A 25,560-nucleotide genomic window follows, 5' to 3' on the forward strand; every position below is an offset into this window, starting at 1 on the left:
AAAAAAGGGAAAATAGCTCACTCTTATGTTTACATTAGGAAATTATTTCAAAATAATAACTCCCAAAATAACTATTGCAAACTAGAGTGTCCACACTACAGGGAAGCCTCAAAATTCATTTGAGGCAGGCTCCTTTAATGTGGATTTGCTAACTATTTCAAAATAAACATTATTCGTTGTGGAAAGCAGGAGTTATTATTTCAAAATAACCAGCCCATTATTTCAAAATAACATGCTTGGTAGTGTGGACACTCCACTTGTTATTTCAAAATAAGGGGAGTTATTTCAGGGTTCTTCTTGGCAAGCTAAGAGCATTAAGGAACAGGGGTTCTGACTGAGGCCAGGCTACAGTAAGAAGGAACTGGGATTCATCGACCCATATGATCTATTATGGCTGCAAACACAGGGAGACAAACCACACACGTATGGGTCAATGGACACTGCTAAGAAAACCTTTCAGCTTTGGTGCACGGTGTACGTATGCACCCACATTTAGGAACGCATATAGACACCCTGACTTGGAAAAGAATTACATATGTTGATGGCAAAATACCCACGAATAAACTGAGCAACTCAATAATAAAAAAAAAGAATGTGCTATTTTCTGTTTCCGAATAGGTGTCTTTCTTTGTTCTTTACATATTATTCTTTTCAGTGAGGCATTTGTTATAAATATTCTATTTGTAGGGAGGGAAAGGATGTTTCAGGTATGTTTGAGGTTTTCTGTTCTCTGCATATACTATTGAAATTGGTGGTTGAGGAGATCCTGCAGAAATAACTTCTGGAACTTTAATTTTTATCATATTTTCCTCTGCATTATTGTTGTGGCTCCTTTTCCTTCTTTCTTTCTTTTTTGAAATAAGATTGAAATTAAGGGAAAAAGGAGAAGTTGGTGGTTTTTTGTTTAATGTTGGGAGGGGGGGTTGGTGGTTTTTTAAAGCTGATGTTTTCTTCTGCAGAGGATACACAAGGACTATGGCTTAAACTAAAATGCTGATCAAATATTTGTGTAGCCTTTTGTTTTGGAAGAAGGCTTAAGTGTGCTGGGATAAAAATCAATAGATTTATGCTTAGTACTTTATAATCTCACATTGTTTCACATCAGGTGGGGAATATATTCTATATGGATATGGGGAACTGTAAGGAAACCTGCTAATTACTGATCTCTCTTACCATCCCGCTGTGCTAAACTGTCTGGACATGTTAAAGTGAAATTTTTCTGTGATTTTCGAGTGACTAGTTCATGGCCCACTGCCATGGAGTGAAGGAGAGGAGATGAAATGCTTTAGTTTACATGCAACATTTACTGACTGTGTGGGTTTTCCGACATTAAAGAGGGGACAGTGACCCATGCCACCTTTTTCACACTCAAAAGAGCACTGAAAAAACAGTCTTCATAGGCTTACCTCAGGCTTCTCTGGCCCTTAACACCCTCCCCCCAGGGCATGAGCAGAAAGAGAAAAAAGAAGGGATTTTATGCTCCTTTCTCTTCAACTTTTCAGGCTGTATAAGCAGCATTTAGCAAATTCAGCCCCCAAATGGCTCCAAATGCTCTGAGCTGCAGGGGCTCATCCTTTGTTAGCCTCCCTCTATTTACACAGGATTTACGCAGGCTCTCCACTGAAGAGACCACATGTTTCTGACAGAAAGCACTTCCATTCACACCGCATCAGGCAACAGGATTGTAACCACTGCAGCTTCATGCTGACCTGAGATTAGGGATTTCAGCAACATTGAGATGGTAACAATCTGCTAACTAACAAAAATTACCCATGGAGAACTCTGCTGCTTACGCCAGTTAAAACTACCATGGCCAGATAGATGAGGCTACTTAAAAGAACAATTAAAAACTAGCAACTGTCAAGAAAATGTGTGTCCACTTACAAATAATTTACACATAAAATGTAATGTTAAATGGAAAATCAGACTGCAGCTTGGATTAAAACCACTTCACCCACTGGCTGGAGACATAAAGTGTAAAAACAGACAGATGGACACATATGTAAATGTGGCTGCATTTTTCCCTAGATCTGGCAAGTTAGTACACTAGTATAATTTAATAATTTCCCATAGTATTTTTACTTTGATTAACAGATCCAAAACAACATTCTTGCAGTACTACAGGAAGAGACTCTTTACTGTGAATCTGCTTGCTCTGAACACTGCCCCACAACCAAACTATAATTATGAGAGCTTTCTAGGCCCCACCTATTAGGAGTCAATCTTGAAACCTGATATCCTGCTGGTAATTTTGATTTTAACTTGGTTTGGTCAGTCAGTATTTCTGTGCCAAGGTTTTTCAAATTAAATATAAACATACACAAGAAAAAGGTTTGTGGTTATGAAGCTTGTGGTTTCTATTTAACAGTCCTTTCTCACAGAGCAATAGAAAACTAGATTTTTAAAAAGTTTTGTTATGTTAATGCCATGAATTGCTTTGGCTCTGCAGCAAAGGACAAAACAATTTACTTTTGTAATAGTCTGTAACACATACATGCATCTGACAAGCACATATAAAAGTATATAGTGTATTCTAAAGTTCTTCACACTACATCATAATAAAGCTCTTCAGGGCACTCTAATGATTCATTTTTAGTGATCTCTCAAATGCCCTTATCCACAGTTAACACTCAGATTTTATTAAGGAGGAAAGCAGGGACAAATGTCCACTTAAGTCCCAGCTCTCAAATTCAACTCTGCTTGCACTGCACTACCTAAAGCTAAAGCTTTTTTAATGTTCTATTCACCTCCCCTGTGTGGCATTTCGGCTAACACAGAGTTCGCAATCTTTCAGCCCCAAACACAGAAGGCTGCTATCTTCAAGTCATCCAAGGAATGTGCCAGATACTATCATTTCTCCTTCAATACAAAGAACCAGAGAGAGAGAGAGAGAGAGACCACAAGAAGATCATAATTATCAGGTTACTAGTGTCCAGAAAGCCCTTCCCAGAATGTTAAATGTTTGAACCTGCAAATGTTATCATTAAGATACATGAAGATGAGGAAAAAGCTTGCCGGAGACGCTAACAAAGGGAATACATTTGAACTTGTGGGTCTCTTTTGCCAGGGCCCAGTATTGCAATTCTCACTCTGGCAAAACTGCCAGTAAACATTCCTTATTCAAGGAAAACTGCCATTGGCTTCAGTGGCAGTTTTGCCTCCGTAAAAAGTGCAGAGCCAGACCCTTGTCTTGTTCAACCAAATGGAAATATGGGCACTGCACTATTCCTAAACAGAGACACATATTAAAGCCTGTGGTTTATTATGATTTATGATTCTCTTCCCCTCAAAAGTGAAACTATTGCTGTGGAGGGAAAGTGCTCAGTGACTTTGCTTATATACTGTTAGCATTGTTTTTTTTCCCCCTCAGCACAAATTGTGAAATTTGTTCATAGTTTTTGACACCTATTCTGGAAGAAAACATTATTAAATTATCATCTAAGTATTCTGCCTCCATTAAAGTAATTATTTTCAAGTAACTGAAAGTAAATATCTGTTATGCTGTTTAAATTTTAATATTGCTAAATATGGTCACACAAAATGTCCTTCTGCTGCTGTCTAAATGGAATTATCTTTAAATTGCTCCTTTTTTCTAGCCATAGAGTAATACTTTTAGCATTCTCATAGTAGTGCAGCTAAGAATACTAGTTACAGCCTCTGACTCAACACGTCATTAAACAATCCAAAAGGCAAAATCCAGACCTGTTTGCAAAAAATATTTAGTAGTTTTTCAAAAGTTAATTTTATTTACTCCTGCTCCTCCCCATACAAGTTCATATTGTTAATATTCAGTGATAATTACACTATTAATCCTTTTTGTTTTAGTATAAATAAAATTACTTCAGTCAGATGTACATAGTTAACACCCAAGTGGGTATAAATTAAAAAGCTTTATTTGTTTTTAAGTAACTATCAGCTTTTTATTTCTGATTTCTTAGTATCTGTGTCATCAGTAATATCAAAGAATGTGGGGAGAATAAGTGCAATTAAAATTCTACCTGTAGCTAAAGCTACCTCGTTATGGTTAATGACACCTCATTAATAATTAATCTTTAGCAATTTGCAACTGTTATTCATAGACAAACGCATGCTTTAGGTATTTTTTAATAACTAATTTCTAATTTCTAATACTCAAAATTGTTTTTCTTCATCAAGCCGTAAGTAGTTTTTTAACATCATTTTTCCTACAGTTTTTGTAAAACTGAAACAATGGAACATTTTAATGAAGTTTCCAATAGACAACACTGATAAACATGCTGTTGGATACAAATGCTATGTTTTTGAATAGTCAACCCTCTTATATCGGTTCCCACTAATACTGCTGTAGTTAGTGGTCTATCAATGCTCCCATTAGAAACCCCTATTTGTAGGGGTTTATTACTCAGCTATAAAAATTTGCACTAGCTGAAATGTCACATAAAAGAGCTCAGCTTCAGAGCAATTTTAAAGCAGATTTTAAAACCCTGTTAGGAGTGGAAATGTAATATAGAAATTTACCCCTTTAAGATGCTTTCCCCTCCCCATTCCTTTAACTCCAAATACTTCAGCTATTAAAAGGACATTTGTCAGACCACGAGTCCATAAAATCCTCTTTTGGGATTTATAAGAAAAAATGAGAATGGGTGAATATTAAACATTTAAAAAGTGGCAACCGTGCATTAATAGGAACAAGTTATAAAAGCTTTTGCCATGCACTCTCTAAGGTTAAATGGTACACAAATGTGTATGTAATTCATAATACAAATAAGATAACTAGTCTTCATACATATTCACAGCAGATACCCTAACAGCACCAAAGAAGATGCTTCCTGATAATGTATATTAAGAAGAATACAAAACAACTCCAAACTTTGTATGATCTTACATACCATAAGAGCTCCAGCACTTATGCACAATGGGGTGGATTAACCCTCTGGGTGCTGCAGACATATATATACACCTCCTCCTAAAGTGTTCATTTGGTTGGCAGTCTGGAAAATGCCAGAATGCGAAGGGTTAAGTTGGAACACTGACACTCTGCTCTTGTAGGTTTATGTTAAACCCTTTATATTTTAAACATAGTTTTTGTGGTCTAAGTAATATATTATTTAGCTCTTAATAAGACGGGGCCTGATCCAAAGAGGTCCATTGATTTCAGTGCACTTTGGATCAGGCCCACAATTATTCTGAGTTAGGAGGCCCAAAATGTTTCCAAAAGACTGATTGATAAAGTATGAAATACATATCTCAATCGCATACATGTATCAGATATTTTTAAAATGGCTATCAGAGTAACCTAAAATGCAAGTTAAATACACCAAAGACTTTTAGGAACAAGTATTCAAAAATGGAAGCATGTAGGGTCTGTTCATTATTAACGACTTTGGGAACTAGCTTCAGTCATGAGGAGAGACATGGCTAAGAATTCCTTAATTCATATAAGCTACAGAGTTTAAAGAAGCACGTAGGCAGATACAAGGACACTGATCAACAAGCTGCAGATATTTCACATTGATAACCACTTTGCCAGTCAGACTCAGAACCAGGTCATCTTCCTGGTGCTCAGTAAATTCAATGAATTATTTCAGCCAGGTATGGCAGAGACAAGAGGGAGAGAGCAGATCTCTGACCCACTCCGCTAGCACTTAGCTGTGGACTTCTTTGAGTTGTCAGCCGAAACCAGAACAGAGGAATGACACACAGTTCAGTAGAAACACTGGGAATTGATGGATTTTTGACAAAATCTTTCTGGGAATTGGGTTTGGAAAATGAAAGTCAGGGCAAAAGAATGGGAAAATAGAGAGGATGTAGGGCACTAGTTTGCTTTAAGTATTTAAAAACTCATAGCTCAAAACAAGGAAGGACAAAGCCACTTGGGACCTGGTGCTCTGCTGTGCCATACATAAGCCTGCAATGTGATTTTGAGTCACAGAAGAAGTGGTATTCAGTGCCAGGGTTGTTGGATAGTGGTAGAAATGTAGCCGTGTTAGTCTGGTGCAGCTGAAACAAAAAACAGGACTGTGTAGCACTTTAAAGACTATGTGGCCCCTCTCTTTGATTAAAATTTAAGGTTCAAAGCCTATTTCGTCTAGTCCCCTTTGTATCAAACAGTATTAGTTACAAAGTGGGGCCTCAAGTGTACAAAACTAGGTAACTTATAGAGATTTCTCTTTCCTCAGTTTCAAGAGGCTAAAAGTGTGTGTCTTACCCAGGCAAGCTTTTCCTAGGTTCATCTAGCCTATTAGAAAATGGACATCTGTGCCATATGATCAGATCTAAACCCTACCAACCAAGAAGCAGTTTATGTTAAATAGGCTGATGCAGCAAATTTGCAGATCTTGATCACACTAGGCAAGGGAGTCATTCTTCTCAGTGATAAAGTCAGTGAATGCACTCTTGAGGAGATAAAAAATTAAGTACCAGCTGACTTTGCACCATTTGAGTGAGGTATTCACTGCTGACCAAGTACAACAGAATTGTCATGTTCTGACACCAGGTAGGAATCACTACAGAAGTCAGGGCGACTGATGCCTGCGGAGTGCGGGGTGAGGGGGTGGGGGTGGGAGAGAATGGGATAGAACCATCTAGAGGGGCAGGGAAGGAACATACAAGGGCACCCCTTTTAGCAATTAAACTTTTGGCGGGGGCACGGTGGGGTTGGTACACCTCATGAGTGCTACTACGAGTAGGAGTATTTGACTCTGATTTGTTTACTGCAAGATTATTTAGAAAAGCAGCTTCTCCACTGGTTAATTGTGTGCAATTTGCAGCTTGACAATGCATCATATACACTTATAACTGACATTTGCAAGATACTTTATACAACACCAGTGCCCCCCCTTATAAATTCCTCATAGTTCTTATTGTCATCATTTCCCATTAAGATCTGATAGTCAATAGAAGCAACAGAACCCTTTACACGCAGACATAAAGAGAAAACATTTCAACTTGATTTTACTATCTCAGCTTTTTAAACATTTGTGTCATTTATACACCAGATAGTAATCACAAAGGATCTGCAGTATTGTCTAGTATAAGACAACTGGGTTCTATTTCCTTCTTTGTCACTGAATCACTTAGGGTGTATCTACACAGCAGGGCTCAACTCGAAATAAGCTACTCAAATTGAGCTATGTCAATTGCGTAGCTTATTTTGAAATTGAAATTGGGAACATCTACACAGCATTTATTTTGAAATAGAGCACTCTTCCTCTGACTTCCCTTACTCCTCGTCCAACAAGGTTACAGGAGTAGGAATAAGAAGTCCTCCAGCTTGACAGCATTTCAACATTATTTCAAAATAACTGCCTGCTGTGTAGACACGGACGAAGTTCTTTTGAAATAATGCTAGTTATTTTGAAATAATATTTCTATGTAGACGTACCCTCAGTGATTAAAATGGAGAGATTTCCAAAGTGCCCAAGTGAATTAGGAGCAGAAGTTCCCCTGAAAAATCTTCTGAGAGGATCGCGGGCAGCAATTAGTAATACTGTTATTATTATTTATTATGTCAAGTATGCCAACTCATGTATTTATTGTCATCTGCATTTGGTCCATCTTATCTCTGGGCTTATCTTGCTTGTTCCATATTTATTGAATGTGTATACTGTACAAATATTTTCTCGTGTTTGTCTCAAATTGCACATTTAAGGAAAATTTAAAGAATGATTTTCTTTTCTCTTTGCCCTTAGATAAGCATTAAGAAATAATATAGAAATAGGCTGTGTCTACATTGGCACCCCTTTCCGGAAAAGGGTTGCTAATGAGACCAGTCGGAATTGCAAATGCCGCGGGGGATTTAAATATCCCCTGCGGCATTTGCATGAACATGGCTACCGCTTTTTTCCGGCTTGGGGTTTTACCAGAGAAAAGCGCCAGTCTAGACGGGATCTTGCAGAAAATAAGCCCTTTTCCGAAAGATCCCTTATTCTCCGGCAAAACCCCGAGCCGGAAAAAAGCGGCAGCCATGTTCATGCAAATGCCGCAGGGGATATTTAAATCCCCCGCGGTATTTGCAATTCCGAAGTGTCTCATTAGCATCCCTTTTCCGGAAAAGGGTGCCAGTGTAGACACAGCCAATAGAGTATAAATAAGCATTGGTAATGGAGATATGTAGACCCAAGCCTGCCTAATTCTGTCTCCACTCAAGTAAATGGTAACCTTTGCAGTCACTTGAATAAGACCAGGAACATGCCCAAAGATTGCAAATTCATATCTTCTATATAAAAGATAGCAGACACATTTTTCACCCATTTTTTTAGATCAAATCTTGAAGTCCTTACACCATTTTGACTCAGCCTTTATTCAGGCTCAAATCCCATTGACATCAGTGGGCATTTGGCCTTAATAAAGACTGTGTAAAAACTGTTTAAAAACCCGGTCCCATTGAAGTCAATGGCAGAACTTTCCATGGATGTCATTCTTTACTGCAATGTACCTTGCGCTGTCATATGCTTTTCTGCAAAGAGTGTGTACAATGCTTCCCGTAGAATTTAGATTGGTAGCATTTCATCCCCACTTTAGAGATGTGTCATTGATTATGCAAGGTGGAAAGCAATTCAGGATCAAGCCCATTAACGTTTCTTGCAGCAGGAGAAGGCCTTTAACATTTACCAATAATCATTTTTCAATTCTGCATGACAAAACCACTAATATGACTATGACCCCTCTCTGTATTGTATTATATGTAGCATGGTTGGACACACAACTTCTCCATATCTGTGTGTGAACGAGGGAAATAATTTATCTCTGCATGGCTTAATGAGGCCTTAGATGTCAAACACCTCTTTTTTTTTTGTAAAATCGGTGTAAATCAGTTTATTTAGTTTCTCACAGAAATTGATTCATCTAAATGACAAAAATTATAAAGAACCAAAATCAAGGAGGTGGGGAAGCCATCCCTTTCTCTTCTAACAGTGCTACTTTCTGATACCCATGGTTGCATTTCTCTTATGTGATAAGGTTTGGTAAATAATGAAGGCCTGGGACTACCCTTAATGGTTCACAGGTTGTAACTCCACAGCAGCACCACCCCAACTATTACTGTAGAATTAGCTGACAATCCTACTAGTTTTAAAACAAAACAAAAAAATCCTAACTAGTCCCAGAGGATAGTCAGGTGATGTGGAAGTCTTAAAAATACCGCTGTCTCCCACAGCTAGCCTTTCTATACTCTTATCCAGCACATTGGGACTTCTAAATTACATACCATAATTGACATCAAATATCTGTCCCATCAGTGAATATCTTTATTAGCATCAAAATCACTCACAACTAGTGTTCTTCAATGTTATTAAACAGAACTTGTTCTAGGTGTTGCCTTACTAATTAGTCAGGATGAGCCCGAGGAAGAAAATCTGGGTCATGTTAAATTAATTGGAATGAGCATGAAAATTAGCAGAGCAAACTGCATCAATTTTCTATAGAGAGCCTTTCTTCATGTTGAGAATAAAAATGGATATTATGAGGCATTAACCAAACTGCCTTCTGTGACTGCCAAGAGGTGTGTTACAGTAGCCCAAAAATATCATGCTCACAGATTTTTAGAAGTTAATGAGACATTTCCAGGAATGGTAAATACATGGTGTTAAAATGGGTGTGCCTCTTATGGGAAAATGCCAAGTCATTTCATGTTTATTCAGGCATAACAAGCTCTTCAAAATGAGCATAATTTAAGAGGTGAATAGTGCAAAGAGGGCTAACATTCAACTAATTTTCCTTAAGAAAGAAAAGATTAAATTGAACAAAAAATGAATTAAGAGGTTTACAAATCAACAAGTCAACCATCAGACTGCAGCCTCTGCTCAGTATATTCTCATCAGCCCCTGCCATGAAGTTTTCGAAAAATGTCCCGAAGGCAGGGAACAAAGCGAGCAGAACTGATTACAGCCACACTCACCGCCTTGCTGTCTAAACTCTGTTTGGCTTCCTAATGAGCTCACTAAAAACCTAATTCATCTCCCATAACCCTTCTCAGCCCTCCTTGAAATTCACCATTATGGAAATTACAGATGAAACATTTACAGGCTGTGTTCAAATTACTGCTTCTTCAACAGGCAGGTCCCTGACCCTCACAATGAACACAATAGAGGTATGTCCAGCATGAAACCACTCAGGCCGCAGCCTATAGAATAAAGAGGCTCAGGAAGGTTAAGACTTTTTCTCATGGTGACAATGATTTCCGCATTAATGCTTTCAGTTCCATGAATATGGGAATTTTGTGGGCTTGACAGTATATCAAATACAAATTGTAATTCAGAAAGGGAGAAATGAGTTGTACTGATGACAAATAGCTGAAATAGGCTAATGTGAATTCCCAGCTTGTTCATGAGGAAACTCCCTCTGTTCCTCATTACATGAAGTCAAAATGATCCTCACGGCACCTAGCCTGTAACTGGAAGATTACTGAATTGATGGATCCTTAGTTTAAAATGCAGCTGTTTTATTCTGCTTTAGTAATTAATTCTTTTTCCAATACCATATTGATTAAGCGTAGACCCTGATAAAGTTCAAACTGAGAAGAATCTCTAGTGGCTTCCTTAGTTGCTCAAGAGAGTCAATGAAAACTTCCTACAATTCCACCTGCCTCCTCAGAGTGCTGATCCAATGAACAGAACAGTTTTTTCTCATAAATTAGTCAGGCCATGTGGAGCTGTATTAGCTGATGGTTGCTTTTGTCTCTCTACTTGCTGACTTGCTTTTCACTTTTGCTGTCCTTTGTGCTGTCACACACAAAGTCGGAGTGCAGCTGCCATTCTGAACCCAAACCAAGGTAAAGAACAATTCGTACAAACTACATTTTTTTTTCATTTTATACAGCTGCAACTCCCTGAGCAGTGCAGCACTCAATAAGGCCTCCTGGGACCCAACTAGCTGAGAAATCAGTGCTGAAGCATGCAGATGTACTGTGGGGCTAAGAAAAAAAAAGTAACCTGTTTTCTTGCTCCACCTTTTGGGATAGAATATTTGCTGTTCAGTTTTCAGCAGTAATAAATGTCCACAATATCATTTAAGTAAAAGGTGACAGAAGTTCTTGAGAATAGAACAACCATATCACCTACTACAACAGAAGGTAAAAAGTGCCTGTTGACCAACAGAAAGTCTGGAACTGTCTTTATGACTGACTGTTAGAAACACAACAGCATTTAAAAGAAGAGGCATTGCCAACATGTTGCTGCTTTTCAAAGGTCACATTCACACGGGGATCCATGCTTGGGAAATAAAACAAGCATGATAACAGAAAGTTTCTCAGATTATAGCTTGTACAATGGATTTTCTTTTCTGTGAAGATCAGGGCTACTGAGAAAGGCTTTTAGAGCAATGCAGTGCACTGTCCTAAAAAACCAAAACAATTACCAAAACCCACTGTGCTTGAATGCTGCAATTTATAACCTTCCATGCAAACAGATTCAAGTTGTGTGTTGTAGCCCCATATGCTGTTTGCAGAAGAACAAGTGATCGACAGAAATAAATCAGCTTTGCAGAATAACAAGCATTTATCATACTACTAACTCTTGTTTAAGCTACTAATCACATGATGAGAATATATAAAGGTTAAGGTCCTGATTCTGATTGGATATTAGTTTTATAACAGATTGACAATACTAACTTAACCTCCTAATTTATGCTGGTGAAGTCAGAATCAGGCCTATAACATTTTAGAAGAACCTACTAGATTTTGGCACACCCGTTTTGTGCTAAAACTAGGATAGAATTGGGTTCTCTGTGAGCATTCTCAGAGTACATTAGGCCAGGACTGATAATCTGATAGTTGCATTCCCCCACCTTCAGAGCATTCTTTCTTAGGTCAAAAGGTCATACTTCACAGATGTCTCCAGCAGACACTCAGTTGTCAAAAGGTTGCACCATGTGATGCGTGCAGTCACTGTTAACAATGCACTGTTCTCATTGAGATACATAAACATTTTGCAGGTCTAAATAATTTCCTCGTTATAAAACAACTTGTGTTTCTCCTCAGTTTTATTCAGTTATCAAAACAATGTATAAAACACTGTGGGCAAGCAATCCGAAAATATTCCCTAAATTAACCACTTACAAATTATGTTTTCTTCTTCTTTTGGGGGAAGGGGTCATTTTATTCAGGACTTAGTAATGCTGCTTTTTATTTCATATAAAAGGAAATAAAATGCACCATGTTCCAAAGTATGTAACATCTAGTTTGTAGACAAAGGCACACAACTGGTGAAAATGTAAAATTGCAAGCAATTTGTAAGAAAAATTACAACACCCAGAAAAAAAGTATAAAAATTACATGTGCATTTTTAATATATCCAATTACAGTTCCTTCACATTCAAAGTTGACAAATATTATGCACATTGTGTGATGAGGTGCAAAAAAGCAGAATTATACATGTTCATTTGCTTACCACAAATTCAGGTTGGTCTTGAGTATAAAGTTTATTTTCCAATAGTATTTTATAACAATAGGTTCTAGTTACTGCAGCAGCTCAGCTTTTTAATTTTCTCCTGCCTCTAGATGAATAATATAACACAGATTTCTTCATTGTTGAAGACAGTTACTTTAAAGCAGCTTGAAGCTATCACATGCAATACAAGTCATTTCTTTTTAAAAGGGATTCAAACACAAGTATCAGTATTGTTATCTATTTATAAATTATATATTTAAAAGTAAAGTAAGACAGACATAGCTGGAATGTTACACAAGGGGAAACATGATAAGAGATATTCCAAATTACTCAACCTAATCCTTACCAAAAGATCCTTAAAGACACTGGGAATCTATAGAAGAATTAAGCATTATAGGCCATAAAAAGCTCAATTAAATACCCTCACAAACCAAGCTGAGATTCTTTCTGATCTGCAATACTCAATCTTTCCAAACACAAAATATTTTTCTTTCTTAGGGCTCTTCTTTTACTTTTCATTCTTTTAATCACTGTACCTACCAAAAGTACATGTTTACTGAAATCTTCGTCAATGCTTTCATGTCTTGTATTTCATACACTTAGCCATCTTGGATTAATAGGAGCCAATGAAGATACACATTCTTAAAATGGTTGCAGTGTCATTGGTCTAATCTGTGAACTTTAAAGACCTACATTTTATGAGCTTTCCTCAGGGTAGATATTTCAATGTTCTAAAAACAGGGTTATGGACTGTTAAATTAAGCACATGTTCTGAATTGACATTTTAGTTCCAGCAGGTTATTTGGTGCCAAGATTGCCAATTTAGTATCTGCAATCCTGGAACATATGTTTACATGCCTTCTTAGCTTTGCGGGGAGGCAGAAGGATTTAAAAACAAAGTGCTGCTGAATAATAATAATAATTGATAAATAATCCTCAAATATAAAAATCTGAAAAAATATAGGAAGCTTGCACCTAAGTTATATAAACTTAAGAGTACTGCAGCTGGAAATGGTGCATAGACATTCCTGTTTATGACCATGTCAGCAACTTGTATAGTTGTATCTCCATCCCTGTTTTCTAATTCAAGAGCGTTAGGTCTGGCTTTAGCTGCAGCAACTATGAATCATTCAGTCATATGAAGGGTCGCTAAAAAGCCTTTCATTGTGAAAGTAATGCTAACTGTAGAAGGTAATAGTAATGCTGAAGCAAAATGATCTTTAAATAATGAAACATAATGGATGACTTTTACTAAGTCTGTTCTATTGAAGACCATTTTCCAGGTTTTACACTCATAGGGACATTCAATAATCATATGGGCTGATCTCTCAGTCCTTCCAAAGAAAGTTAAAAAAAAAAGATGCTTTACAATGAAACAAACAAGGTACAACAATAAGAAATGTAAACACATACATTCATAGAGTCGTCACTTTACCAGTGTAGCACACTTGTGGGTTATTTGCGATTTGCATCACAATTTTCACAAAATCCAAATATGTACACACTTCTTGTAGGTGTTATCTTAGCCCTAGTCGGTTAAGCAGTGAAGCTAATCCCTACAGCAACATTTGAAGGTTTAAAAGCTCCAGTTTTTTGTTTTTAAATGCCTATGAAAACATTGCCTATGCTCAGAGGCCTTTTAAAACAAAACCAAAGCTTTTAAAGCTTCAAAACTGGCCATGGGAATTTGCTCCCGAGGAGGGAATCCTAATTGAAGGCCAACTTTCAGTGGATTCCCCTGAACGCTACAAAATATTAACATGTTTTCTGGGTTTCCACTATTTCATTTAATAGAGATGGGCTGAGCTGACTGATTCAGACAGTGAACTGACTGAAATCTTTGTCCAAGCCCTAAACTTAACTAAGCCCAATTTTTTTTAAGGCAAATCAGTCCCAACCACGTCTATGCTTCTGCCCCAAATCTGCAACCTACAAACCTCCTGGATACCTAACCTACAAACCTCATGCAACTAACAGAAAGGGCTCAGAAAGGAAGCAGCTGCAAAAGAAGTAGGCCGTGTCCAGACTCAGGGTTTTTTTCGGGAAAAGTAGCCTTTTCCCGAAAAAACTTCCCCTGCGTCCAGACTCAAGCCGCGTTCTTTCAAAATTATTTCGAAAGAACGTGGCTTTTCTTTCGATGGCGGTAAACCTCGTTTCACGAGGAAGAACGCCTTCCTTCGAAAGTTCCTCTTTCGAAGGAAGGCGTTCTTCAATGTAAAGAGGCCGTCTTCGAAAGAGAGCATCCAGACTCGCTGGGTGCTCTCTTTCGAAAAAGCGGATTTTTCTTTCGAAAGATCCGCCTGCAGTCTAGACGTGATCTTTCGAAAGATGCTCTTTCGAAAGATGCTTTCGAAAGAGCATCTTTCGAAAGAAGCCTGCAGTCTAGACATAGCCGTAGTGTAGAGAACAGAAGAACAAGTTTATATGTTTTTGTTGGTATGAAATAAGCAACAAAAAAAAGAGTAGGAGTTCAATCAAAGGCTTCTAGGAAAGCCTTCTGAAAGGCAAAAGAAAATGGCAAAAGAGAAAGTAGAAATGAAAGGCTTATAAAAGTGTGAAGCCAAATAAAAGAAACAAGAAAATGGAAGTTGAATGCAATGTATACTGAGTATAAGGGAGACCATTCCTTTCTATTAACACTGCAGATTACCAACTGAAACATTCCAATGTTCTTTCTGATACATATTCGAGAATTCAAAATGAAAATTATTTATTTAAAATAATATTTTAACAATTGTTAATGACACATTAACATTTTGATAGATGAATGAGTGTTGAAAAGCTAGGACATAACTTTTTAAGCTATACCAAAAAAAGACTAAAGAGAAGTATCAGAACGCAGAGTCTGTCAACAATTGGTTGAGAAAGTTTATTCTTTTAAAAAGATAGCAAAGAATCAAAGTTTGTGTAGAGTAAGGTCATGGGATCACAGCTATTTAAGATGGAAAAGAGCTATTAGTGTAGCTAAGATATCCTCCTCCTACAAATGTAGGCTATAGAAGATTGAAGAAATGTCTAATAAAATGTCATGCAGTTGGAGTCTTGTTTGTTCCTCCCACCCAACAAAATTTTCATCCATGAGAAACATATCCTTCCTAAACAATCTGATGAGCAAATGAATTGGTTTATGTCTGGCAAGCGGCTGCCAGACAGTAGAATAGGAATAATCAATTAATGGGTGTTCCCATTGGACTGTGCATGTGTGCCTGTCCTGCACATTATCACAGCTGAGACTCAGCCAATGCCCTTCTCATCAAAGCCAACTCTACCAAAGTGACCAAAAAGGGAGTCTCATCTAAAGAAGTTGTGCTGGGTTTGCTCCTAGATTATAAATTATACACCAAACAACTTTTCAGTCCTTTAAGAGATGCTGAACCTTAAATGGAAATACTCTAAGGAAGTAGGTTAAATGATTATGTGTGAATAAAGAAGGGGGAAAGTATATTTGTATCCCAACAACAAAGAGAAGAAGTTGCTCTGCGCTTATATATTTAGGAAAAAATGATAAGTGAAGAAAAGCACAATCAAAATTGTAGCCTATTACTATATCTCTGGATAATTTCCCTCCCTCCACACCAAATATATTACTATATGCATACATAAACACACAAATACACAGATATTTGAGCCAAATTCTGCCTTCAAATATACACATTCAACCCCCAGTTAAATATTGGATCTAGTGTGCACTTTTATTTACATTTGTAAAATTAAGACCACTACAGAAAATTACTTTATGGAGAATTAAAATTCTTCAGCAAATACAAAAGACAATGTATATCCACTAAACAAACAAACAAAATTGACAGCCATTTGAATCTTTAAAAGAGGCTATTCATCATACAGTAAACCTAAATTCTACTAGTGTAGACTTCTTGCTGAAATAACATTCTCTTTGGTGATTTCAGGACTGTGGGATTAGTTTACAAGAAGGAAAGATGGGCCTGAGAAAAAACCCAAATGATGAATTACTAGATTAGAAAGGCCTGACTATATAATTTGTCCAAGTTTACAGATTGGAAAAAAAAGCAGACAAATCTATAATTATGGCTAAAATATAGATTAATAGAAAAAATACAAGATCTAAGAAATTAAGAAAGGTCTTCCTTCATGAAATATTGCCTGTAGACAAGACTTATGCCAAAGTGCTCTCAAACTTGTGTATGTGAACTGCTAATACAATCCAGCACAAAGAAGTTACCAGTATAATGAATTCACAGTAAAACAAAGCATTTCCTCTACCAGTGAAGCTATCTAAAGTGTTTTTGTTGTTTTGAAATTTTCTGCAGATGAGAAGAGTCGGGGGGGGGGGAGGGGGGGGGATATGATAGCATCTTTCAACTATCTGAAGGGGGGTTCCAAAGAGGATGGAGCTAGGCTGTGCTCATTGGTGGCAGATGACAGAACAAACAGCAATGGTATCAAGTTGCAGTGAGGGAGGTGGATTTTAGAAAAAAAAACCTATTTCACTAGGAAGGTGGTGAAGCACAGGAATGGGTTGCGTAGGGAGGCCCAATTTGACAAAATCCTGACTAGGATGATTTAGTTGGGATTGGTTCTGCTTCATGCAGGAGGTTGGACTAGATGACCTTCTGAGATCTCTTCCAACCCTAATATTCTATGATTCTGTGAAAACAGAAAAGTATAAAATGTTTCAGATTTCCAAAGTAAAAAACATAATGATTGCCTGCCCAACTACTTCCATTTGAATTCAACAACAAAGTGAAAGCTGAAAACCTTGGGAAGGTTCTTTCATGATTCCCTTTAATACTTTGGAAGTTTGATGATAAAATCATTAGAAACCATAGAAGCACTCAAGATGCTTTATTATGAGAAATGATTTTGTGATACCTGTTCACTAGAAACCTCTTGTTGTACTTCTTTCTTGTATTGAGTTATGTAGGCTCATCTGTGTATTTTGAAATCCTGATACTGTAGGCACTTAGAGAGACCACAAACTCTAAGGTAATAGTAAATCCATTGAGACGGTACCACAAATGAGTATATTACTGTCACAGTTAAAAAGATGGAAGATACCTATATTCTTAAGAATGAAAGCTACTGAACTAGTAGAAGAATCAAACGTAAGTTTGTAATATATAATTTATGGACATTAGTCTTCTACATGAAAAAGCTAAAGCAATATTGAACTAAGGAAAAATAAAGGTACTGTAAAAACCTGGTCACGTCTAGTGGTTGGAATCTTCTCTGGCAGAGATACTGGACTTTTTAATGCTTCAGAAAGACAGAAATCTAATAAACTTTTTTGCTAACATGGCAGCAGATGTTTCACCAAAAAGAAATTCATAATTTCTGAATGCACAATGTGAGACTAACTTCGTTTGGACTTCCAAGAGCATGAAAGGCCATCAGTCAAAGTAAAGATCTAATAAGTAAAAACAAAGAAATAAACAAAAAACCTACTGCCTCTTTTCATAAGGAAAGCATTGGCAGTTTAGGATAAAAATGATAATGTCAGGATAAAAGACGGCATCAGAAGCAAATTCTCCTTTACCAATATTTGAGAATGCTTTCTGCCTGTATGTCAAATAAATAGTAGAACATGAGGATTGAAGTTCTGCAACAGGACTAATCACATTTGTTCAACTAAATGTTGGTTGATTAGGCTCCTAGTGAGCATTAAACTTGGAAAAAACCAATAGGAGAAGTCATATTGGTTTCAGGGAGCATTCACAATGTATATAACTAAGCATTTGTGTAAATCTTAACAGGATTGGGGCCCCACTTTTGATATGGCAGGTACATTAAAAGATGGAAGATATATGCTGTTGCACAAGTACAATTTTCATTCCATCACACTTCATAACTAGTTCCAGGTCCTAAACCATTTCTTGAATAAACTATTTGCCATCTCCAACTTGCTAATTATTAGATGAAAATCTTCAACTAGTGTAAAATCACATCTCAGGTTTCAATTTAATTCTGAGAAATAAAAATAAAAGTTGGCAATAAAGAAATAATAAAAAAGATGGTAGCCTTTTGACTGCAAAAAAGACTTGGGGTTTTAATAATTTTCTCAAAGCAGCGAGCTGACACAATAAAAGTTATACTCATTAAATTTTACATGATTTGTGAGCTAAGTACTTTTTTATGCAAAACAGGCTTTACAATTTGGTAGCACACAAGCATATGAAAAGCAAGAATTCTAATTTTGTGCTAATCTAGAAAATTAATGTTAGCTTCTCTTTACACTTTTAGTGGGATTTTTAAAAAACATTTAAAAGGTTGGCATAGTACATTAGTGGATGCACAATGCCACTACAATTGATTAATCTTGGACTCTTTTTATCTAATTGGATAGCTGCCCAGTCCCACAAAACACTGACAGTAATGTATTACCATCAAGACAGACTATGCCATCATTTACACTGGTGCAAATCCAGAGTAAGTCCATCTACTTCAGCGGAGTTACTCTGGATTTATACTAGAATAAAGGGTCTGATCCAAAGCTTGTTCAGGTCAATGGAATGCTTTCTGTTGACTTAATAGGTTTTGTATTGGGCCCTAAATAAGAAAAGAATTTGGCTCAGTCACAGTATTTCAGTTTAGTACTACACCTGTTCCTAGTGCCAAGTGGAATTAGGAGAGCACTCAGCTTCTCTTGGACTGGTGGAAGTTTATGCTCCTCTTGAACAATCCCCTCTAGCAGATGTGTACAGTGAAGACTCCACTGACAAAAGCACAGCCAGTAACTGGTGAGTTTGAAGTGAGAGGAAATAAAGGGGAAGCATGAACAGAGTGATTCTAATTTCTAGTATTTGTGATGTTTCATACTCTTTATCCAGGATGGGGAGTTCATGCACATTTCTGAATTTTATTCTCATGAAATAATTTCCAAGAGTGGGGCTCAGCCCTGCAATAAAAATTCATAGTGTATGTTTCAGACTTCTTTGCAGTGAACTTTCTACATATCAGAGGAGCTGTGGTCAATTTTTACATGACCAATTTGCATCTCTAGACAGATACAAGGAAGGAGTAGAAGAACGCAGTTGCTTAAATATGGGCAGCAGCCCCTAAGCCTGAAAGCCTTAACCCCAGGTGAGGAGGGCGAAAGGAGCTCTCCAAGGCATTCTCAAAACAGTTTCATAGCATGAATCATATCACAACAGAGAACTTGCAGGTCACCTTTTGCTCCCATTTACAAGTGAATCTCATCACTGTTGCAGCTACAGCAACTGCTTTGCTTACATGGAGAAGTATGAAGTGCCAGTCCCTGGTTGTGGCTGAGGAATGCACAGTGCAAACTGAGGTGATGCAAAGGTAGGCAGCACTTAGATGGAGGGGAGGACACACCTAGTTTCAGCACTTATGCTTGCTGCAGGGGGAAGTAGTAGCATCAGATCCATTACAACTGCTCTGTGCCCCCAGAGGATCCCCTTATGTTGGGGATATTCCCTATACAAAGTGAGCCCAACATAGTCAAGCAGCTGAGACAACGTATGCCTGTAAAGTAATAATATATTTGTCCACTTTTTGAAGGCAAACACACTATCTATTTCTCTCCTTTACTTCATCTCTCCCTCCATCTATTCTCTTCTTCTCTCTCCTCTTGCTCTCCTGCACATGCTTTCTTGCCCGTCAGTCCCATTCTCCTCCTTTCGCTTTCAAATGCTTCCCTGCTGCCTGACTCTCCTCTCCCCCGAACATGCTGCCTGAAACTTGAGTCCCTACCCTGCTGCTCCTCCCCCTCACCCTCCGCCCCTCCCTGTTCCCAGGGATGCGCTGTCCTCTTCTCTTCCTGCTTCCCTGGATGGAATTCTTGGCTGCCTCATTCTTTTTTCCCTTCTCCTTTTTCTCCGCTGCTCCTATGGCCATTTCTCTCTTGTCCATCTCTGGCACACTGTGGGATCATTTGTGCCTTATAGGCCCAAACCCACAATGGGCATCATGTGGTTCCACATCTCCTGGACCCTGGGTCATTATGTCACAGGAATACCCAGGCCTTTAGCAGTTTATGGTGCATATTCTCTGCAAAGGATCCACTCAGTTTTGCCCCTTCAGTCTTTGTGCTTAACTGTAGGTAGCTCCTGTGAAAGTACAATCGTGAGGGCTCCATGTGCCTTTAATCCCTTGCACACCTGTGCAGGGACTAGTTAATATATTAGAGCACAGTCACAAAGCAGATGTGAAACTGCTAGAACAGAAGTGGCAATTCCCACCCTCCCCCCTTCTAACTTCCGAGCCTCTCTGAAATAAACATTGATAGGACTATAACAGAACAAGGTGTGTTGATTTTTAAAAGGAAGCTAGGAAATAAAAGGACAGGTTCTGTATTTTAACAAAGCTATGGCCCTGGCAAGAGTTATTTCCATTTGTCCCTTCAAATATGAGAAAATATGATGATGCACCCTGTAAAAGATGAATTTCTTTAGAATTTGGGAAAATATTATCAATATTTACTTATAGTTTTAAGAAAGATTCAGAGATATGTTAGTGTGTCAAGAGCTCAGCTGACGTTTCCATGGGAATTTCTTCAATAAAATTAATAGAAGTGTAAATTTGAATATTAAAGGACCATATTCTGGTCTCATTTGCATAGATGCAACCCCAATTGGCCCAAACTCTGTGAAACTGATATAGATTTCAGACCAGATCCTGCCCCTGTTCAAGTCACACAGTTGCTATTGACATCAGTGGAAGCAGAATCAGGACCTTATATAGATGATCGTCCCTTATATTCAAAATCACTTCCAATCCTTTGAAAAGGGAAGACCTATCTTCCAGCTGACTCTAGCCCTCTTTCTTGGAAAATGCATCCTTGAATACTCAGTGGAGAGTCTGCCACTGGTTCAAAATCGAAAGAGAGCTTTTATGAATAGTGCAACTATGGACTGTGTCTTGTATTTGATGCATTTAACAATCTTATTATAAATAACCTCTTTGAAAAAACCATGGTACTAAAGCTAACCTGGTATATTCACAAAGACCAAAATGAAAAGAAACTGTAGTGATAAAATATACTGTGTAATTTTTTTTCTTTATAATTTCTTCCATGGCAAAATACATACATTGAATATGATATTTGGCAAAAAGAATCTTTAAAATATCAAGCAGATTATTTATGTTAGTTCTGCCAGTTTAGATGCCCTAAGCTTGCCTTCTTGGCCACCACTGTCCACATGCACGCTGGAAACTCTTAGGCAGTGGAGCAAGGAATATACTACATCTTCCCGTGCCAGGATGAGGAAAATCAATGTCAAGTCTAAAAAGAGAACTGCTGGTCCACAAGCCTACTAAACCCTAAAACCCACTGTACAGCTCTAGAGTGTTAGAGGCAATCCTCCAGAAACAACAACAACAAAAATCAAAACAAAACATTGGTTTGGAACAAATCCTGCGATGCATAGCTGCCCTTCGGTGCTTTGGTAGATAAAAGGGAGCACAAACATAAACACAGAATAGGGCTTTCCCTGAGTTGTTCAAATTAAATATGTTTGTTCAACAAAAACATGTGTAATGGGAAGACATGACTACATAATGACAAATCAAAGTCCATTGCTTTTAATACATGGAAGACATTATTCCAAACATTTTGCATTCATTTAAAGATTGCCCACTAATGACACCCAGGTCTCTGTCTTTTCTGGAGATTGACTTCCTAAATAGTGAACATTTAGATCTTCTCACTACTTAAAAAAACATCTGCAATGGGTTATTTCATTTACCAATTTTTCTGCCATGAAAGAGGAGAGAGTGTCTAAACAAACAATAAATACTTAGATGTATTGCCAATGCTTCTCTTGCTTTGATTTCAGTTACTAATAACACTACAATACTTAATACTTCCATATAACCATCCATTCAAGTATATCAAAGCACTTCACTAATGTTAATGACTGAACCTCAAAACACCCTTATGCAATAGCTAAATACTGATGCTCACATTATACTGATGGGGAAAGTGGATACCAGAGAGGCAACCTACCTTGCACAAGATCACACAGATAGGCTTCAAAAACCTGCAATGTGTTGCACCCAAGCAGACTGCCACATCCATGCATAGTGCCACAGAAGCAGATGTCATCCGTGTGCACCACATTGCAGAACTGAGGCATCAGAGCCTGATCTAAAGTCCATTGAAGTCCAGGGGAGTTTTTCCATTGACTTTAATGGACCTTGGATCATGCCTGAGTCATTGCCAGACAGGATTAGAAGCCCTGTCTCCTAGTATTTTACTTTAACCTGTACACCACACAGCTGACCTTAGTGTATAAAACTCAAATATCAGAATTAAATTTAAAGTTAAATTTAAAGTTAAATTTTCAGCTGTGACTTACCCTTATATATGGGTAGCTGCACCCACAGGATTTCCACATGCATAGTTTTTTCACAGTACATTTGTATGCATGTAAAACTTCTGATTTTCATTTGCATATGCTGTTTGCATGTTTGAATAAATGTATGCACCAAAAATGTGTGGGAGCAAAATTGCAGGCACAATTGTCGATGTTGCTTTTGAGAATTTTGCAGCAGATATTTAGCCAATAATATGATTAAAATAATGAAACTTCTTTAAAAAAAGGAAAAATAAAATTTTATGGACTCATGTCTCTGACAGCTAAGACCCAGCTGAGTGGCTCTTATTTTCACTGCATATGAGAGTAGACCAACATGAAGTACACAACTAAACAAAAAGCGGAGGTGGAAGCTTGAAAATATGCAGAATTGATTTATCATATAGAAAGTTTCTGCAATCTCAGGTTTAGGATTAAGCTTCCTACAGTAAGAAGTAATAATATGGTTTTCAAGGGATGGAGGTAAGCTTGGTCCCCAAAATGAGTGATGTATCTTCTGCTCAGATACAGAACTAAGTCTGAACTCAGATTAAACCATTGTATATAAAAAATGCTTCCAACCAAGTCTGAAATGGTTGTAAAAAGGCAAAACTATAAACAAATATGTCAATCTGCATTAAGAAATGAGTAAAGATCGCTGTCAAACTCCTTCTGCCCACTCTACTCCCCCAAACCTAAAATGTCCCCAGAAGCTGGAGAAAACACAGAATGGTCATTCCCCACTCTTATACCAGGCAAAGTAAAGACAATAAGACAAAAACACATGTATTACAATGTGTATTGCCATAATGCAGTGTTTGATGCTCTAGAGAGCCTTCAACAAGTACTGTACAGCCAAAAATCAATTGAAAATCAGCATGATAACAGAGCATGAGTTGCCCTGTAATAGCCTTAAGACCCCCAAGGCTATATGGGTCCCTTTCATCTGCCACACTGCACTGACTCTAGGGGAGCCTCACTTCCCTTCCCTGAACACTCCAGACACGTCTGTATCTTTTACCTATTGCTTTCACCTTATAGTAAGGGGAGCTGACAGCCTTGCTGGATCTTCTTAGCTTTTAAAAGCAGAATTTGATTTATTTGTTTTGTTAGCCTAGTCTGTCTTCTTTTCTTGAAGCACCCTCTTTCTTAATCAGGCAAATGATTTCAGACTACAAATATTCTTGGTTCTAAGAGACAGGCTTTATCTAAGTCTGTGACTGAATATTACAGCAGTAGGTCCCATTTTCCAACTTGTACTTCAACCCCCCTCCAATCCCCCCTCCCTCCATGAAAGCAGTTTTTTTTTAAAATCACTCTTCGGGTCCATGCAAATTGCTATATATGAAACAAAAAAGTAATCCTACAAATATTTCACTCGTATGGTAGATTTCATTTCAATATTTTTTTAATTACTTCCCAACAATGTCTGCTTTCTGTTGAATTTACACTACTACTTGGCATTTGGTGCAACCCCCAAAAGATAAGATACATATGTCCCCTATTCACAGTCTTGGCATTTTTACCTTAACTCAGTCATGTAAGTGATTGCTTTGAAAATTACCTTGCTGATTAGCTAGGTTTTCTGGTAATATATAGTGTTAATCCTTAAATTTTCAATATGACATAAGGTATACAAATGTTCTGTCTGACTCAATAGCAACATATCACGGCTTAAGGAGGACATGTACGCTGATCTCTGTGAGGGAAGGAAGAGCTAATTGGGAGTTAGATTCAGTGTGATTATCAGCTTGTTTATGATAAGGGAGTACTCTTCTGAATGGCACTGTAAATTCATCCCTGATTGTGGTGTTAAACCACAGCTCATTCCCCCCCCCCCTTTTTGTGTGGTTATAAGGAGCTGTATACTATTTTCAGCAGATGACAATGTCATGCTTTGAATTTCTTCAGTCACAAGAAAATTAATCAATCACATGAACCTGTTGTCAGATTTCAACTCTCTCATGGCAGAAAGCACACATTTTTGTTCTACGAAAGAACAAATTTTAGTAATTTTCCCTATGTCATTATGAACATTAGACTGACCCAATTAATAGGAAATTTTTCTATGCTGCTGGAACAGACCGTGCTACAGAAAGAGCCATTTGCACAACCTGTTCATGATTATGGGCCATAAGGACACAAAGATGGCATAGACATTTGTGGACCATCTGAATTCTTATAGGGAAAAGAGAGGGAGAAAAAAAGAATGACTTTAGCTGACTGTCGTGGGTCATGTTTTTTAATCCAGAGTATTGGACATGTAACACAGCAACAAGAGCTGATCATTTTGTTTAATCACCTTTTGGATCTTTGCCAGATGGTCTCTATTGAGAGCGCTGCAAACAGAGAGAGATGAACTGCGTCTAACATGCCACTAGAGCTTTCCCGTAAATGTCTGAGAACTGAATCCAACAAGAATTTAGTCTCAGAGCAGAAAGGGATACATTTAAAAACTATGTGCATTAACTATACTTTTCCCCATAGAATCCTCACTTGGCATGAATAATTTACCCACTCTTATGCTAATGGGATCATGAAAGTATCCCTCTGTCTTTAGTGCAGCTATTCTCAGCTTTCAGTAATTACCCCACCCAGTGAAAATAACATGGCTTCTGCATTCGAATGGCCTACTAGTACCTGACAATTAGAAAGATCATGGCTGACAGTGGAATGGTCCAGAAATGGACACACAAGCTCCAGTAGCCTGAGGGTTGGTTTGGGAAAAAAATGTTCTATTGTCAACATTTCTTTAGTTGCTTAGGATCGACACAGCATTTAAAGGAATATCTTCTCTCTCTCTTTCCCACTTGCTCTCTTCTTTTGCTTTGAAACAGAATGAATTTTCAAAACACCTTCATAATAATTTTAAAAGACCACTAGGTCATTGATGATAAAAT

At 37.7% G+C, this 25,560-nt stretch overlaps 1 protein-coding gene across 17 annotated transcripts in view; it reads right to left on the reverse strand.

Annotated features, from left to right (window-relative positions):
• MEIS2 (Meis homeobox 2) overlaps positions 1 to 25,560 on the reverse strand; it is a 202,720-nt gene that overhangs the window by 154,345 nt on the left and 22,815 nt on the right. For 10 of the 17 annotated variants that reach the window (XM_025189474.3, XM_025189472.3, XM_075927027.2 and 7 more), the window contains exon 8: positions 4,869 to 4,970. The exons of the other annotated variants lie outside the window; for them this stretch is intronic. In XM_025189474.3, the coding sequence (XP_025045259.1) occupies positions 4,869 to 4,970 (102 nt within the window). The remainder of the gene's footprint in view (positions 1 to 4,868; positions 4,971 to 25,560) is intronic. 17 annotated transcript variants of the gene reach the window in all.

Source organism: Pelodiscus sinensis, chromosome 5, assembly GCF_052426305.1.
Source record: "Pelodiscus sinensis isolate ZL-2025 chromosome 5, ASM5242630v1, whole genome shotgun sequence".
Lineage (NCBI taxonomy): Eukaryota > Metazoa > Chordata > Testudines > Trionychidae > Pelodiscus > Pelodiscus sinensis.